The following is a 17,434-nucleotide window of genomic DNA, read 5'->3' as shown; positions in this document are numbered from 1 at the left end:
TTGTCCCGTTGCGGATTGTGGTTCCTTGGGTCAAACGGGTTGGTCCGCAGGAAGTATGGTTTGGAAATGCTGTCGCGATTTCTAACATCCCGGTTGCGTTTATTGTTACGCTTGGACCCCTGGTGGGAGGTTTCGGCTTGGGGCTGTGCCTTTGATATATGTGGTTCAAGGGACCGCTGCGTCTGGGCGTATGTCTTGACTGCGGCCATGACATCTTCCCATTTTTTAGGCAAGCCCTCCTTGCCAGAGATGGTCATGACTATCTGCTTGTCCCTGACGGCCTTGATGAAATGGTTCCGTGCCATTTGGTCTGCCACGTCACCTATTTCTAGGCACTCTTTATTGTATCGGACGACGAATGCTTCTAAAGATTCGTCGTCCCTTCGCCAAATATTCATGACGTCCAACGAATCACGTTCGTGATGTCGTTGCTGGCTGAAATGGGCGAGGAACTTCGCATGCAAGTCCTCGAATGAGACCAGTGACGCCACTGGCAAAGAATCGAACCAAGCCCTGGCCAGACCTGTGAGGGTCTGGGGGAAAAAATTGCACCAAGTGGGTTCATCCCACTGGCCGTTGCATCCCGCGCCCATGAAAACGTTCATGTGGTCGTCCGGGTCAGACGAACCGCTGTATTTCCCAATGTTGAATGGGAATTTTGTTGTGGTGACATGGGCGTGGGCAATTCGCGGGGCGAATTTTGAGTTTTCGGCCGCAGCTTTCGGCCTGTAGGGCTGGTTTTCAGGGCGCTTTGCAGCCCTGAGGTATGTGTTGCGTGGATGAGTGGGAGGAATATAGTTGCGTCCTCCCGGTCTGCTGCTGGTGTCATGCGAATCCCCGCAATATGTATGGTCGTCCGGGTCGGTACGGCCATAACCTTCATACTGGGGCAGCGGTCCCAGCCGGCTTTGGATGCCGGAACTGCGGTGGACTGTGGATTGCCGCCTATTACCACCTTGGGGGCCTAGGCGGCTTTGTATTGTTCCTTTGGTGCGGGACCCATATGAGGAGTCGTCCTCATTTAATGTGCGGACCTCACAGTAAGAGGATACGCGGTCCTCACGCCTGCTTCTGGAGGCTGGACGTGAGGGTGCCCTGCCGTCGTATTGTAAAATATGACCCGCAGGTGTGGTTGGTGCCGGGGTAGGCCCGGCCTGTATTTGCGCTTCAGCGCAAGCTCGGTTATATGTTGCGGCCAGCAGGGCGGCCTGCTGGTCATACCAGGTGTGAGGGTCCATGTCCGGAGGGATCACAGATGCGTACTGTGATAGGTCGTGTCCGAACGTTAGGGATGGACCCCTTTGCGTGGAGGTGCCAATGTGGCCCGGATTTGGGTCTGGGGGAGCTGTCCCCGCATTCCCTGGGTTGGTGGGGAGTAGATTATCCCCGGTAGTGTTGTTTTGGTGATCAGTCATGATCTTTTGAGAGGGAGAAGGGTGGCTGAAAAAGTGCTAAGAGTAACGGTGGGCGCCAATGATGAAACAATGGTTAACCGGGCGGGGTTAACTCACTGGTCTCGTCAAGAAGGGTTAATCCATTCCTCTCGAGGATCGCTGGCTGGATCACCGGTGGGTCGATCTCCTTCACAAGGAAACAAACCGTGACTCGTAACAAGGAGGATGGGGTGGGGGGTGCTCCTTGTTACCACTCTCCGGCGTGAGAATCAGTAGTCTGCTTGGGAAGCAAAGTATGATAGTAGTAGTAGTGAGAGAGTTGTGAAGAGATACCTCAAACCTAGTTTGGGGTTGGTATTTATAGCCGAGAAGTGAAGGAGGAGGTGGATGGATAGACTGACGGCATGCTGCACCCTTGCAGGTGTGTCAGACATGTCGGCCGGGGAGGCGACGCCACGTCAGTCTGTTGCTTATGTAGTCCTGACAGGCGGCTGCCATTGGTGCTACTTGCTCTGTGGTGTCAGTCCCACTTGATGAGTAGACAGGGTGCGGTGCAAGCCGCATCGCTGTTTGCGGTAACCGTAGACGTTCCCGCGTCTTACTCTTTGATCAAGAAATACGCGAGATGCGGTGCTAGGCCGCATCGTCGTCTGTGGTGACTGCTGCTGTTGTCTAGCTTCTTTGTATTGATAGAAGTGTTCACTGGATGTGGTGCGGGGCCGCATCGCTGTGAATACTTCCGTTTTCATACACCAGATGCGGTGCCAGCCGCATCGCTATACCGTTCTCATATTCCAGGTAAGTCCTCCTCCATCACTGGACAGATTGGATTCAACCACTGTGTCGATGCGTTCCCGCACGGACATAAGTAGGTTGTTAGCTAGTGGGGGTTTTGATAAGGGTAATGGTCACTCACGGTCGATGCTGACGCGAGATCTGGGACCATACCCCTTCAATCGTAAATACTATGAGTACTAGTTTGAAACTTAAGTTAGCCAGTACAATCAAACAGATGATTAATAATTGTTGATTTAAAAATCATACAGGAAGATCCTTCTTACCGAAATCACCATGGGAACCCTAGCCATCATCGCCTCGCAGATGTAGACACAGGACATCAATGATTTTCGTTTTATCAATCCTACAATACTATTGATTGTAGAACCTCTTGAATCATTGAGAGAAGAAATCGAGAGGACGATGATGCTAAATCATTTAGATTGTAGAACCTCTCAGATGGTAGAAGCTTCAAGCCAAAGGAAGATGGAGGCTAGGGTTTCGGTGTGAAGCAGTGAAGGAAAAGAATGAGGCGACATGAATTTAGGTTTTTAGGTGACTTATATACCCGGGTTATAAAACGGGTCGGGTTTCCTAAAAACATGATCCGCGAGTAACTAAAATAACCCAGTTGATTTTCCCGCAAAAAATGAATCTAGGAGGCTCTAAGGAGATGCCACATCAGCCCAAATCTTTATGTTTATTATATATAATAGATAATAGATGTAATGTGTGGCCCCTCTCTACTGAGCTATATTACTACGTAGTTGTTTATATGTAATTATTTTTTGAACCTTAGTTAGTTGAAGATCATTCCCTTATTATATGGTAGCATTATTGTTTGAACCAATCGACATCGACCTTGAATATCCAATTCTATATAGCTACGGAGTTGTTTATATGTAATTATTTTATGAACCTTAGTTAGCTGAGGATCCTTCCCTTATTATATGGTAGCGTCATTGTCTGAACCAATCGACCTTGAATATCCAAATCGAAATGCCCGTTAATTTCTCTAATCCAAGAAAATACAAACGCACTCTCAAAAGATTTTCTCAAAGACATTACAATACAAATGAAAAACCGTTAAAAAATTGTTGTACGTCACTCATCCATGAGCCTCATATGTTACCACAGTAGGCCCTAGGGCGGTTGGTTTCCTCTGGAATCGGTGAGGAGCCAGGTCGTCAGCAATGTCTGCAACCGCGGTCGCAGGTGGCCTCTTGCCTATTGATATACCCGTGTGGTCGGATTTTGTTAGCCGTTAAAAAAGAAAATTTGTTACAATCTCTCCTAACAAGATGTTTCGATTTTTTTTTTTAGATTTTTTTATTCCTAAATCAATCAAATATTAATTTATAATTAAGAAAACATATAAAAAAACCTAAACATCCGTACGAAGTGCACGGTAGTCGGTTCCACATTTAAACCTCAATCCAACGGTTGAGATTTAGTCTTACCCTTCTCCATAACTTGCTCTACCTATAACCACCCTATATACATACAGCAAACCCTTCATTCATTTCCTCTTTCTAATCTTTCCCTACAATATTCGCAAAAGAATTTTCACGTAATTCACTTTCAAATTCGCCCCATCGATCCATGTCGAACGAAAAAGAGAGAGAAAATCATGTTTATTCGGCTAAACTCGCCGAACAAGCCGAGCGTTACGATGGTATATATATCTCGATTTCTTAACTGTTTTTAGGTTTTTTTTATGTACATTTTTGTCATATGGTGGATGGATTTTGATCGACGACATATGCTTATATATTTAATGTGTTTGCATGCATGATTTATGTTACGTTTGGTTCTAAATTTCTAATTCATAGCGATTTTTTTTTGTATGTGTATATTAGATTTATCTTAATTTGTATGGTGGCAAAATAGTTAAAATTATTACATAAATTATAAAATGTTTGGTTAATCGTCGATAATCATTTAACCGATTATACATGTATTAGCAAAATAGTTAAAATTATGAAATAAAAAGTTCGTTTAATCGTTGATGATCATTTAATCGATTATACATCTATTAAATTCGTTTAAAATCCGACACAATAAATTGATATTTAATATTTTAGGGTTCGCGAATAGTATTACAATTAATCATCTAATAATTGCTAATTTCTTGACATGGGTTCTCAAATAGGAAGCTATCACTAGTATTTTTAGTATTTGAGAGAATTTGAACTATTCTTTCCACCTTTCTTGTATGAACTTCTATATTTGATGCTTATATGTGTTTATTTGAGTGGAAAAGATGTACAAATTTGACTAAATATTGTTATCGAAATATAGTAGGGAAATTTCACATGGTTATGTTTTTATATGTCCACAAGAGAGATACTGGGCAGAAGTTTCCACTTGAGCTAGCAAAATTTTTTTTGAGGTTCTGGTGTGCAAAACAGACAATATTGGTTAGTATGAGAGGTGGATGTTATGCTTATAGAAAGTTATTCATTGAAGTCAAATTGGTATGCTTAGAATAGTTTTATTAGGCCCAAGATCATAAGAATTTGATGCAGTTTCATAAGCATTCAAATAGCTCAAGAACAGTTAGTAATCAATGACGATAAAAACGAACCGAATGGTTCCAACAACAATGTTCTTTGAATTATAACTCAATCAAAAACTAACTAAAAAATAACCCTAGAGGTCATAGGATAGGAATCATAATTTCAAAAGGAAACTAGATAAAACAAAGTAGGAAATTCAAATTTAAATAAGAATCAATTGTGGAAAATTAAAAAAAAAAAAAAAAAACACTTTTACAAGCTGTAAGGATGACATATGTGCATTCAGCCTCACATATAAGTTGATCATGCATGATTTCAATATTAGCTTCATTATATGTTCATTATACAGTCAATATTATGAGTATTAACATACATCAGTTTACTCGCTGACTATATTGACTGTGCCGAAACACGCATATACACATGGTACAACAATATCCATGTCATGGTTCACTTAATATTTTACAGAAATGGTTGAGAGTATGAAGAATGTTGCGAAACTTAATGTTGAACTTACTGTTGAAGAGCGCAACCTGCTATCAGTCGGGTACAAAAATGTCATTGGTGCAAGAAGGGCCTCTTGGCGAATTATGTCATCGATTGAACAGAAAGAGGAATCAAAGGGAAATGAGAATTATGTCAGTCTGATTAAGGGATACCGCAAGAAGGTTGAAGACGAACTTTCCAAGATTTGCAGTGACATTCTTGATATCATAGATAAGCATCTGGTACCATCTTCTGGATCAGGAGAAGCTACTGTTTTCTACTACAAAATGTGAGTCATAAGTATGGTAGTTTCAATTGCTACTAGTAACATGTTGGGCAAATTCTTAAAAATAGTAATTTACTCTTTAAAGTTTTGTAAAATAGTATTTTTGACGCTATAATTACCATATTAGCCAATTCTTTCCATGATAAAAGCTACCTATATGCTACGTAGCGATAGCAATGAAATAGCGGGTGTTGTTTTATGTTTAGTGATACACTAGAAGAAAATTTTAGAAATGTTTTACATGTATACTTTATCAAAGTTTCTGTAAATACGGAAGAAAGACTAAGGGGTGCTAAGGCTAAGGGGTGTGCTTTAAAGCTCATAGAGGCTTTATAGTGCCACGTCAGATCCACCTCAGCGCCATGTCACATAGGGGGCTTTAAAGCCCCTGCCTTTAATTTGCATGCAATGGTTTAAAGCCCACCATTAAACAAAATACAAAACAAGATTTGATTGGTTGAAAAGAATGGGCCCCACCAGCACACCCCTTTAGCGCTCGTTAGTGTGCTGGTGGGCCATCAATGGCGCCCCCTCTTTGGCGGGCAGGGGGCGGGTGTGGGGCGCTAACGAAGGTGATGTGGCCAGGGGCAGTATACCACACCCCTGGCCTAAACATCATTTAGAGGGAAACTCACGCTTCGCTACGCTATTTGCTATAGCGAGCGCTATACTCGCTATTAACAACTATGCTACCATCATATAGTTAACATCTTAATGTAAGAAAGGACATACACACCAATATGATCTACTCCTGCACTCTATGCATGGAAGATGAAGAATATACTTTGAATATCAGTTATTGTTTTAAAATTTCAACTTTATGAACCACTTTCACATTTTCTTAATGAAATATGTTTTCAAATTTGTTGCTCTTCTGATTAATATGAACATAGGAAAGGTGACTACTTCCGCTATCTTGCTGAGTTCAAGACAGACCAAGAACGAAAGGAAGCTGCCGATCAATCACTGAAAGGCTACGAGGCATGTATCATTTGAATTTTAGTATAAAGAATTATAAATGTCATATTTATATGTTACATTTCTTTTTGGTAACAACCTATACTAAGTATATCAGTTATTGTCCTTATAGGCTGCTTCTGCGTCTGCGAGTACAGATCTCCCATCGACTCACCCAATCCGTCTTGGGCTGGCTCTAAACTTCTCGGTGTTTTACTATGAAATTATGAATTCTCCTGAGAAGTAATTAACCGCGGAGATCCTTTTTTTTTCTTACTTAAGACTTGTAATATAGAGTGTGGTATTAATTTAGTTATTAATAATTTGTTTACAGGGCCTGCCACTTGGCTAAACAAGCTTTTGATGAGGCGATTGCGGAGTTGGATACGTTAAGTGAGGAATCATACAAAGATAGCACCTTGATCATGCAACTGCTGAGAGATAATCTCACTCTCTGGACTTCTGATTTGCCGGAGGATGGTGGTATTTCATATTTTCATACCCTTATTATCTGTTTTTTCATACAAAAGGCAATTGAAATATTGATTTCAGTTTCTAAACTGGATTAATATGGCAAACCGCACGAAAAGAAACGAAGTTTAAACTTTTTTTTCTTGATTTTGGTAACCAACTTTATATGACGCGCAAAAAAAAATCCCTAACCTTTTTTAACTGATTTTATCTGATGCGGCACTAGTTGACGCTATGCCAGATGCCATATCAGTTGCCACGTATGCAAATACATGTTTGTAAAAAATAGGGATATATAGTGCATGCTTAATGGAGGTGAGGTGAGGTGAGGTGGTGAGGTGATTTCTACTCAACAAATAATTGTATGTTAACAATTTTACCCTTACTTTTTAAACATGTTTTTTTTTTTTTGTCTTTTATTATGATGCAAGGGTAAAGTGATCATACATTCACATGACAACTGCTTTTTAGTGCACCAATAACCTTTTGTTGTGTGCAAATCACCTCTATTAATGGAAGTGTATATTTTTTTTTATTAGTTATTTAAAGGTAATCAATATTGGATTTAAGTTTTCCTAAACATAACAAGGAAAAATTTAGCATTTTATCTGCAACACATATTTTGCATAAACAAATGAAGTTGATATATGAGTTGTGATGCTTTGCTTTGCTTTGCTATGCTACAGGAGATGAAAACCCCAAAGGCGAAGAGCCAAAATCAGCTGAACCAGAGGTTAGTATTGTATATATTTGTTTGAGTGTGTGTATAAGTATTATAACTCGATAAAGATTTTGTTTGGTGGTTGCAAATCGGACGGGTCAGACTTCTTGGGTTGACCCTGAAACATTTTTGTTCATATATATTTAAAAAAAAATTGTACTTATGAGCGTGGACGCGTGGTTAATATAATAACAATGCATTATTTCAATAACACTTTTTTAGAATAAAAGGATTTGGAAGCTTACATGCATCCAAAGTACACTCAAGCAACCTGTTAGAGATAAAAAAAAAAAAAAAATTGACCCGTTTGTAATTGGGTCATAACTGCCACCTCTAATTTTGTTACGACTTAAAAAATCAAAACCCGAATGTTGTTGCAGAAGAAGCAGTGACGAAGAAAACAAGAGCCCTTAATTAAACAGGCAGTATTTTGAACTTGCAAAGTTTGTTGCAGGAGAGTTTGTTATTATTATTTTTGAAAAATGGGATTCAGTTTGTCTGTTTTAGGTTAACAAGTTGATCTGCATGATATTTGGTTTCTCCTTGTTAAGTTCAGTTTTATGGCACACTTCTCCTTAATGTTGTTCTTCCATTTTTATTTTTCTGTTATACGGGCCTTTTTTGGGTGAGACTTAAATGAACACCACCTACGTTATTAGTCAACCCCCTATTGATTTGATGATATATGGTCGTATAGTGATGTACGATTTGTTGGTATGCGCTTGTATAGGGCACTGTATGGTATGGTATGGTATGGTATGGTATGGTATGGTCTGGTATGGTATGGTATGGTATGGTATGGTATGGTATACGCATGTATAGAGGTATATGGTCGTTTAAAAAGTGTTATACATCTATAAATGATGACTTGATATGATATAGCTAGGAGCCTAGGAGGTGTGCATACAACGTTTACGAGGGGGATAAGGTTTTCGTATGCTACAACTTCTCTTTGGCTCGCCCCTAACTCTAAAGGGGCTTACTCACTTTACTCACTCTCATCTCCGGACCTTTGTCTCATTCTTTGCCCGCCACTTGATCCTTGAGATTGTCACTACTTGTGATTTGGAAATCATACCATGAAATTGATTTATTGGATAATTATTTGACCATTTATAGAAGCTATAAAATAACTCTTAACAATACTATATTTTGATTTGTTAGACCTATGATTCAACATAAAACCATACTTATATTAATTAAAATAATAGTTACAAACAATGTAATGTGAATGCCAACAAAGTAGTAAGTTACATAAAAGAAAATTTAAGCTTCATTTGGGAAAATTCCCCACATTAAGAGGGAAGAAAAAAAGGTTTTCATTTTGCCTTTCTTGTTCTTGAATTTGAGTTCACTTTTATTAATTATTTTATCAAATTCCTTTGTTGGTAAGGAACAAAAGTTGGTCAAGATTTGTAAAGATTGTACATTTTATTTATTTTTTAGAATAATGTACTTATTCTTTAAAGCATAAAAGAACATATAAGAATTTGAAATTTCAAAGGTTTGAATGGAAACCAACCCAACACCTCAACTCATTTGTACAAAAAGCTATGTGAATACTTGCTTTCTAGAAAAAGGTTGTAGAAGAGGGAACTCTTAAGTCTTAGCTCTTAAGGTGTATTCCTTAGCTTGCTCCACAATAGACAAGACATTTGTTTTTTGGTAACTTTTAGACATAAATTAAGTAAATGGAATAAGTATATACATACCCAAACTAAATTGAACTATATTTAGTCTATAGACTCATATTTCTTTAAAAGACTTATTTTAATTTTGCTCACAACTTTGTTCTGAATTGATGACTAGTCAAGACCAATAAAATTGATGACAAGTATCAGTTCGTTCCTGGGTGTATATAATCTATTTGAATATAGAATGAGCCGGTGAGTGATAAGTATTAGTTTCGTTTATGTTATTTAACAATAACACTGTCAACGAATTTTATGTATATTAATTATTACCCGGAGTTACAAATCATTAACAATCCGAATTTCAACTATCAGTTAAAATGTTAAAAACCAAACTTGTATCGGTTTGTTTGGTCTGGTTTTCACTAATTATTAACCGAAGTTACAAAATATTAACAATTCGAATTTCAACTATTAGTTAAAATGTTAAAAAAACCAAACATGTATTGGTTTGTTGGTCTGGTTTTAACAAGAGTGAGGGTTCTCTGGTTAATCAGATCTTGTAACTAAAAATATTGGGGCATTCCGAGAATTGAACTCGGGACCTCTCGCACCCTAAGCGAGAATCATACCACTAGACCAAATGCCCAGTTATGTTTACCTCTTATGCTGAACTTTATAAAAACCAAAACACTTTTTATTACAGTAAATTTAATAGACATCTCACCATATTTTGTTCACTACAAGTTTTAACATTTTGTCGAAGTAAATAGATAACAATTTTTTTATAAGAAAGTATGTCGCATGTTGAAGCAATAATCTACATACGGGAATCGACAATCGCAAAGGACTCAACTGGAAATGTGTTAAACATGTATTAAGAGGCGTCTCCGAGAATTCATGTACCATGTTCGAGCTTGAAAAAAATGTCCTTCCGTAATATTTTATTATTATTTAAAAAATAATAATCAAATTAGTATTGGGCTCAATAAACCTAATGCCAAATGTGCTAAATTCTAAACCATAAAAAATTATTTGTAAATGGGTCTATATTGGAATTTGTATGTGTTTAATATTTAAAAAAAATAACATATACTTATTGGAATTTTTTAAATCGCGTGCCCCTCAAAATCACGGGCGGAGGTCATTCCCGCACACCATCAAAGCCGCCACTGCATGTATTAAATGTAAGACGATATAAGCAATGTTGTAGTAATCGCTAGTTGTTAATCAGGCGGTAGAGTGGGAACTAGCAATTAATTGAGATTAGTCAGGGATTAATCAAAACTAACTGTGATTAATCGGTGATTAATCGACGCCTAGTCGGGATTTTTACAACCATATAAGCATCATTGTGTAAATATTATGTTGATTTATGCTTTTTCAACGTTTGTTTTTGATATTACGTTATGATAAATATAATTAAAATACAGAAAAGATAAAATTATCAAATTATTCGGATTAAAAAGACAGGAAATACAAGATTAAAATGAATTGGGGATGAAAATTCACTGCAAGTGTAGATACAAATAGTAGCTTACCTAACATAAGGATCATGTGTGCATTTATCAATACTACTAGATAATACCACAACGAAGAACCATGACCGTTTGTACCATACGCACTAATTGTTGTACATCATGCAGAACTACAAGTACCAACCATTCAAACAAAGAAACTGCTGATAAAAATACAATAATAAGTGAATTAAGATATACAAAAGGCCGACTCTCTACTCCTATGGAATCCATCAAATACAACCGATAGTTGCTTTTGAGATCACAACCAAAACCGTGGCGAAATCTCATCCGTCCATATCATACCATATCATGTCATATCAACCGTAGATCAGCCTTGACCACACAAAGCCGAGGGCTAGTAGCACGAATCCGCTTGTGGTTTGGCGGATGGTCACACCACCCGAGCTATTATCATTGAGCCCGGTTGCACCAGAAGGCGCAAGTCCACCTGTTGGGTTCACATTGATCCCAGTACCAGTACCTGTACCGGTGCTAGTGCCTGTGCCTGTGCCTGTGCTGGTGCCAGTCCCAGTGCCGGTCCCGGTACCTGTTCCGGTCCCAGTGCCTGTCCCGGTTCCTGTTCCGGTGCCGGGTGGCGCTATGGTTGGATTTGTTGGAGTTGTAGAGCTACAAAGATTAAGATAAAAAAGATGATTTGTTATTTCCTACTTTAAAAAAGTAAAATTATTACTACTACATTATTGTGTGGTAAAGTGTATATTTATCATAAAAAGTCACAATGGGTGAATGGGACCTAACTAGCTTTTGATCAATCTTTTCTTTATTGTACAAAAGCTTTAGACCAATCTTTATAATGAAGAGGGCTATCTATCACCATGTGACACAAAACCAAAATTGCTTTAGATTTAACAAACAATAGCCTAACTTTATTAGGGATGAGATTTGTACCGAAAGTAACGATACCAAATAAAGTGGGTAACTCATTACAAAATGACTATCTCTACATGGTATCGGTAGAGGTAGCGAAAATAATGATACTGAATTTCTGAAAAAGTGGGTACCGAATACCGTACTGAATTTATTAGCACGGTAGAGTAACGGTCCAAATGTTCATCTCTATTCTTTGTAACCAAAAGATTCTCCTCTTTTAAAAACCAGACCAGACCGGTCACACTACCGGTTCACTGAACCCAAAAGGGGATCATTCCACCCTCCCCCTTTTCTCTCCCTTCCATATACCATTCAAAAGGTATCATATTCTTGATAATTCTTTCAATCATTTTGAAAAAACACTCACAACTAATATATGAATTTTTAAAAGAATATAATCTATAAATAAAGAACATAGATCCTAACTTTAATAATCAATAAACACAAGATCTAGCAACAAAGATTTCATAAACATACCTTGAGCTTCCAGAGAAACAAGCAGAATTGACACCTGTAATCATCAAGAAAATTAAAGTTGCACAAAAAATAATAAAAATACAAAGATGGTAACTTTTAAGAGGGGTAGAATGGTAAATTACCAGATGGGGGTGAGGATGTGACAGTGGCTGTGCCTGAGAATGAACAGCTGAGTGGAGTTTGGCCTTTTTTCTGGAAATAACTATTGACAGCAAAATTGCAATGGTCTCTTAAAGTGTTAGGGTTGTAACAAGGGCCACTTTGACTGATTTGTTTGCAATCAGCTCCAGCTCCACAAGCAAAATCTATGTTTGATTGAAGAGCAGTGTCACTTGCTCCAGTGTTGCATACACAATAAGCAGCACCTGTTTTTCAATAATAACTCATTTCAGAACTATAAAGATTATTTAAAATAAAAAATACCCCATTTGAGATCTACAAAGATTGCAAAAACCCATTTCAGAACTGTGAAAAATTAAAAAAAAAAAAATAATCCATTTGATAAGTGTAAATAAATAATAAATTAAAAATACCCCATTTGAGATCTACAAAGATTGCAAAAACCCAACTGTGAAAAATTTAAAAAAAAAAAAAGAAAAAAAAAATCATCCGTTTGATAAGTGTAAAGATTGGAAAAAACGCATTTAAGAACTACAAAAGTTACAAAAAAAAAAATAACAACAACAATAATAATAATAGTAATAAAAATAATAATAATAATAATAATAATAATAATAATAATAATAATAATAAATAAAAAAAACCCTTTTGAGAACTATAAAGATTACATGAAACCTATTTGAGACATACAAAGATTACAAGCTAAACCATGTTGGGAGTTGGGACTATAAAGATTACTAAGAGCTATAAAGATTATAAAAAAAAAAAAAAGATAAAAAAAAACCCTATTTGGGAACTATAAGTATTACAAAAAACCCATTTAAGAACTACAAAGATTATAAGTAACCCATTTGAAAGATTATAAGTAACCCATTTGAGAACTATAAAGATAACAAAAACCCAACTAAGAACAAGCTAGAATACCTAAGCTTAGCTTTTGCAAAAGTACATAAACACATTTTGAGAACAACAAAACCAACACAAACCCATTTGAGATCAAACATAAAAAGAGCAAAGAACAACCATAAGTCCTTAAAAAAGTGTTCAATCTAAACTAAAAAAAAAAAACCCAACTAAAAAAGCAAATATAAAATAAAATAAAAAAAATGTAAGAAATCTTACTTGAATAGCCAACCATGGCCAAGAACATCACCATAGGAAGAACAAGAACAGACATGACTGAAGCCAAAATGCTAAAAGCAAATAGTGATGAAAGTGTATGATAGAAGAAAGTTGTTGGTATTGATCTAAAGTTGCAAGGGGGAGATAAAGAGATGAAGTGAGTGAAGATTTATAGGACAATAATAATATGAGAATGACGGTGGTGAGTGCGAGTGGGGGTGGCAGGCTATTCGGTGGCAACTTTTTATAAAAGAGTAAACTTTCAAAATTATTCAACACTCAAACTTTTTAAATTCGAGTCATTTAGTTTTAATTTTGTTGTAATTTTTATCCAAAATCAAAATCTTATCAGATTTTTCAGTTAACATTCAGTTTTTTTTTAATCTTTTTTTTCCCTTTTAATGAATGGCAAAATGGTATTTTAACGTTTTATTATAGTAAATTAAAAAACTCTGACCATTTTGTCCTTCATTAAAAGGGAACAAAATTAAAAAAAAAAAAAAAAAAAGCTAGATATTAACTAAAAAATATGATCAGATTTTGTTTTTAAATGAAAATGGCAATAAAATTGAAACCACAAGAACCCATATTCAAAAGGTTTAAGTTTTAAACTTTTGAACTAAAGTGTTAAAAGTATCAAATCTCAGGGACTATTTTGTCTGTTTACCCTTTATAAAATATGGAATCATATTATTTTATTGAGTTATAATATAATATTTAATATGTCGGTACGTAGATTTGAGTTGTTTAGAATAGTGTGTAAAAATGTGTGGTAGGATCTTAACGTCTTTAAACTCATCTCTATGGTTAAAGTTACTCAAGATTGGTTAACTTAACCAACACAACCACATACCACTTTTTCCCTTTTGCTTTCTTTGTAAAGAACATATTAAATAAAGAAACTTTAATGTTGCTAAAACATTTTATTTTCATGAATCAACGAATAGTTAGTTATGCATAACATATTATATTTTGATATTGCATAAACCATTATTACAACTTGTATAACACTATAAAAGGGATCAAGTGTTTGAGAAGTATCAAATCTAGCTTCTATGATTTTTTGTTTTTAAATCTTTAAAGACCATATGTCTAGTGCAAACAGTGGCGGACCCAGGATTTTTGGACAATGGGGTCCCATTTTTTAGGTGTTCAAAATTTTTGGATCGGTCGTTGTTCGGGTCGGGTCTAGAAACATAATAGAAAACAATATCATAACTAAACTACAAGTTTCATTTACTACACATTCAGCTGTTAGAATACCCATTTTTAAAGTCAAGTTTAAAAAAAACACAAAAAACGAAAGAAACGGGTATTGAACCCAAGACCTTTTGTGTGAAAACAAGGGGTTTTACCAATACACCAGCTCACTCTTCTTGTTATGGGGTCCAATTAAATTATTTTATGGGGTCCAAAGAAAATTTTATATATAACGTTTCTACTACTTTTTATAAAAAGATTGGGGTCCCGAGACCCCGTTCCGCTTGACGTGGGTCCGCCCCTGAGTGCAAAGAGTATTTTATTTGATCTTATTAGCTAGAAAGGGTATTGATGAGCTTGTAAGTTTTCATCATTGTAAAAGAATAGTTCTATCAAACATGAGGTGGTTTTTAGTGTGTCATTAGATTGAAAATGTATAAAGGTTAGACTACACGGAGTCATGAGGGCAAGGAAAAAGCCCCCACACTGCCACATAAACCATGTGGGCTTTGCCCTCCACATCAGAAAAGACAAGGGGTGATCAAGGCCAAAGGCAAAGCCCCAAAAATCACGTTGGTCAAAGAAATAAAAGGGGGCAACACTGGTGGGAGGTATTGACATCAAAATCGACAATGCCCTCTCCAAACTTAAGATGGGGAGGTGATGGGGCATGGAGGGGCGCCCACCTTCCCCTTTCAAGTTTCAGCGCCTCTCTTCGTGTATTCTTACAAAGGAAAAAAGTATAAAAAATATATAGACAATTAGGAGAAAAATGTTTGTTTTGTATGTTCAAAATTAGGTTTGCTCATTGTTCAAATGAAAAACAATATACATGCATAGAATATTAACCTAAAACTAAGTTTGATTTATTTAATATCCGACAGCCGACACATGATTTTATTATTTTCTACTCATTAAGTCATTATTCTCTTCCGTCTGTCTTAAAAAAAATTAATACACTGTCCTAAGTACTTATATTTTATACAAACAATAAGTAAACTATTTAAAAGCAGAAAGATTATACATGTTTTCACCCTTTGAAAAGGTAATAATAATGTTAAATAAATTTTAAAGTTATAGCTTTTGTATTGTTGTGCAAGGGCCAGTGTATTGTCATTGTGCAAGCTCATAATGAACACCACTATTATTGGAGCCTTCTTTTCTTGGTTTGGTTTGATTGGGGTGCGTGGGGGATCACTCATTAGCATATGATATCACATACTATATTTTATCAATCGACATGTGTCTCTTTTCTGTTACTCTTTTTTAATGGCGTACGGTTAGGATGTCGCTAATCGGGTTAGTAGTTAGTATTAAAACCCTCCTTACCTGGATTTAAACCCAGGACCTCCAAGAGAAGCAAAGTTTCTCACCTCCTGTTGACCACTAGGCCAAGAGATCATTGATCTTTCTATTTTAAATTACAAACATTTCAACCCGATTTAACACAAAATACTGGATTCGTCTTTAGTCTTCCCTAAACTCATGATGCAAAAGGTTCTAGACCGTCCTCTCATTTTCTTATAGTTTCTGGTCCGGCCAGCCGACTGGTAGCAGCGTCGAGGACTACAAAAGAGAGATTGTTAGGTCTCGAACCAAGCGTTAGGAACCATAGCTAAGTTATTCATGTTTGGTTTTGAAACTATTGATTGAGGGATTAACCTAGCTAATCAAAAGATTAATACAAATGATTTAAAGACATAGGATAAAGAAAATAGTCAAGTCATTAGTTATTTGAAGATGTACTGTACAACATATATTAAATAAAAACCCCACACTTTTACTTTCTGTCACAAACAAATGAAGGTGACACGTTTACTCATGCCTTTGTCCTTTTAAATGATTTAATTAAAGTATGCATTTCGGTGTAAAAAATTACTTTGTCCCTCTTTGATGTTTCTACTTTATTTATTCTAGAGTTAATTGCCCGGATGTTCCATGTGGTTTAACAATTTTTCACGTTTAGTTCTTTTTTTTTTTGGAAATAGCAGGAATGTTTCCTATAGTTTGTCATTTTGTTACTCGAATAGTCTCTTGACATTTACTCAGGTAACTATCAGAGTAACAAAATGACAAATCATAGGGAGCATAAAAACTAACTGACATCTACTCAGGGGACTATTCGAGTAACAAAATAACAAACTATAGGGAGCATACCTGCTATTTTCAAAAGGTGTGAACTAAACGTGAAAAAATGTGAAACCACATGGACCATCCGAGCAATTAACTCTTTATTCTATTTGATTTAAGTCTTTATTATTTTCTTTCTAGTTAATAAAAAGTTACTATGGGTGGAGGGTGTCATACCATTCATGCCATGTCGTTGCATCCTGCAAGGGTCACAAGGAGGGGCGGTGCTCCCGCTCCTAGTGCCACACCACGTCCCCTTCCATCCTACTTCAAATTTTGCTTCTTTGTTTCTTCTTAACTTCAACATGGAAATATTGCTCCACACATCACATTCACACCACCATCTCCCTCTCACTTCACTCCACCACCCACCTTGTATCACCTTGCCTCTACAAAACCGAGTCCACACCCCTGCACTTAAGTAAAGCTTAATAAATGTTTTTAACAAGTTTATGTTAACTCGCGCGTTGCGGCGGGATGTTAATTATGATTGTCTTTAGTATCACTATATAAAATGCGAAATTTCTTAAATTTATGCAAATCATACTTTTCATCTTGCTTTATCCCCAACATATTACACCACACTAAAATATTTTACTTCAAAAAACAGAATGTGTTTTGAGGAGCAACACTGGATGGAGTTTGCAACTTTTTGGTTACGCTACTTTCGGATTCAAATCAACTAAACTCTGACACCACCTGCAATTACTCTATATAAGTTAAAAACTGATT

General features: G+C 36.5%; 2 protein-coding genes and 1 non-coding gene across 3 annotated transcripts; 1 reads left to right on the top strand and 2 right to left on the bottom strand.

The window, feature by feature from the left end:
- Positions 1 to 3,685: 3,685 nt before the first annotated feature.
- On the top strand, positions 3,686 to 8,196 carry LOC110895689 (14-3-3-like protein GF14 iota). Its single transcript, XM_022143013.2, has 7 exons — positions 3,686 to 3,846; positions 5,159 to 5,465; positions 6,356 to 6,443; positions 6,553 to 6,662; positions 6,754 to 6,902; positions 7,577 to 7,623; positions 7,992 to 8,196. The coding sequence occupies exons 1-7, from the start codon at positions 3,774 to 3,776 to the stop codon at positions 8,001 to 8,003; spliced, it is 786 nt and encodes a 261-aa protein (XP_021998705.1). The 5' UTR covers positions 3,686 to 3,773; the 3' UTR covers positions 8,004 to 8,196.
- Positions 8,197 to 9,819: 1,623 nt separating this feature from the next.
- On the bottom strand, positions 9,820 to 9,891 carry TRNAP-AGG. Its single transcript has one exon. It is a non-coding gene; the product is annotated as a tRNA-Pro (tRNA).
- An 819-nt stretch (positions 9,892 to 10,710) lies between these two features.
- On the bottom strand, positions 10,711 to 13,535 carry LOC110895691 (PLASMODESMATA CALLOSE-BINDING PROTEIN 1). Its single transcript, XM_022143014.2, has 4 exons — positions 13,373 to 13,535; positions 12,253 to 12,495; positions 12,131 to 12,164; positions 10,711 to 11,389 (listed from the first exon to the last, which is right to left on the bottom strand). The coding sequence occupies exons 1-4, from the start codon at positions 13,425 to 13,427 to the stop codon at positions 11,080 to 11,082; spliced, it is 642 nt and encodes a 213-aa protein (XP_021998706.1). The 5' UTR covers positions 13,428 to 13,535; the 3' UTR covers positions 10,711 to 11,079.
- Positions 13,536 to 17,434: the final 3,899 nt, after the last annotated feature.

Source organism: Helianthus annuus, chromosome 12 (assembly GCF_002127325.2).
Source record: "Helianthus annuus cultivar XRQ/B chromosome 12, HanXRQr2.0-SUNRISE, whole genome shotgun sequence".
In the NCBI taxonomy this organism is placed as follows: Eukaryota; Viridiplantae; Streptophyta; class Magnoliopsida; order Asterales; family Asteraceae; genus Helianthus; species Helianthus annuus.
Note: the sequence above shows the minus strand (reverse complement) of the source record. Positions and strands in the feature narration are given on the sequence as shown.

Coding starts and splice junctions, on each gene's coding strand:
- LOC110895689 (XM_022143013.2), top strand. CDS start 3,774: ATGTCGAACGAAAAAGAGAGAGAAAATCATGTTTATTCGGCTAAACTC. Junction 6,444..6,552: donor AATCACTGAAAGGCTACGAG/GCATGTATCATT, acceptor TTGTCCTTATAG/GCTGCTTCTGCGTCTGCGAG. Junction 6,663..6,753: donor ATTATGAATTCTCCTGAGAA/GTAATTAACCGC, acceptor ATTTGTTTACAG/GGCCTGCCACTTGGCTAAAC.
- LOC110895691 (XM_022143014.2), bottom strand. CDS start 13,427: ATGTCTGTTCTTGTTCTTCCTATGGTGATGTTCTTGGCCATGGTTGGC. Junction 12,496..13,372: donor GGCCATGGTTGGCTATTCAA/GTAAGATTTCTT, acceptor ATTGAAAAACAG/GTGCTGCTTATTGTGTATGC. Junction 11,390..12,130: donor TGTTTCTCTGGAAGCTCAAG/GTATGTTTATGA, acceptor TAATCTTTGTAG/CTCTACAACTCCAACAAATC.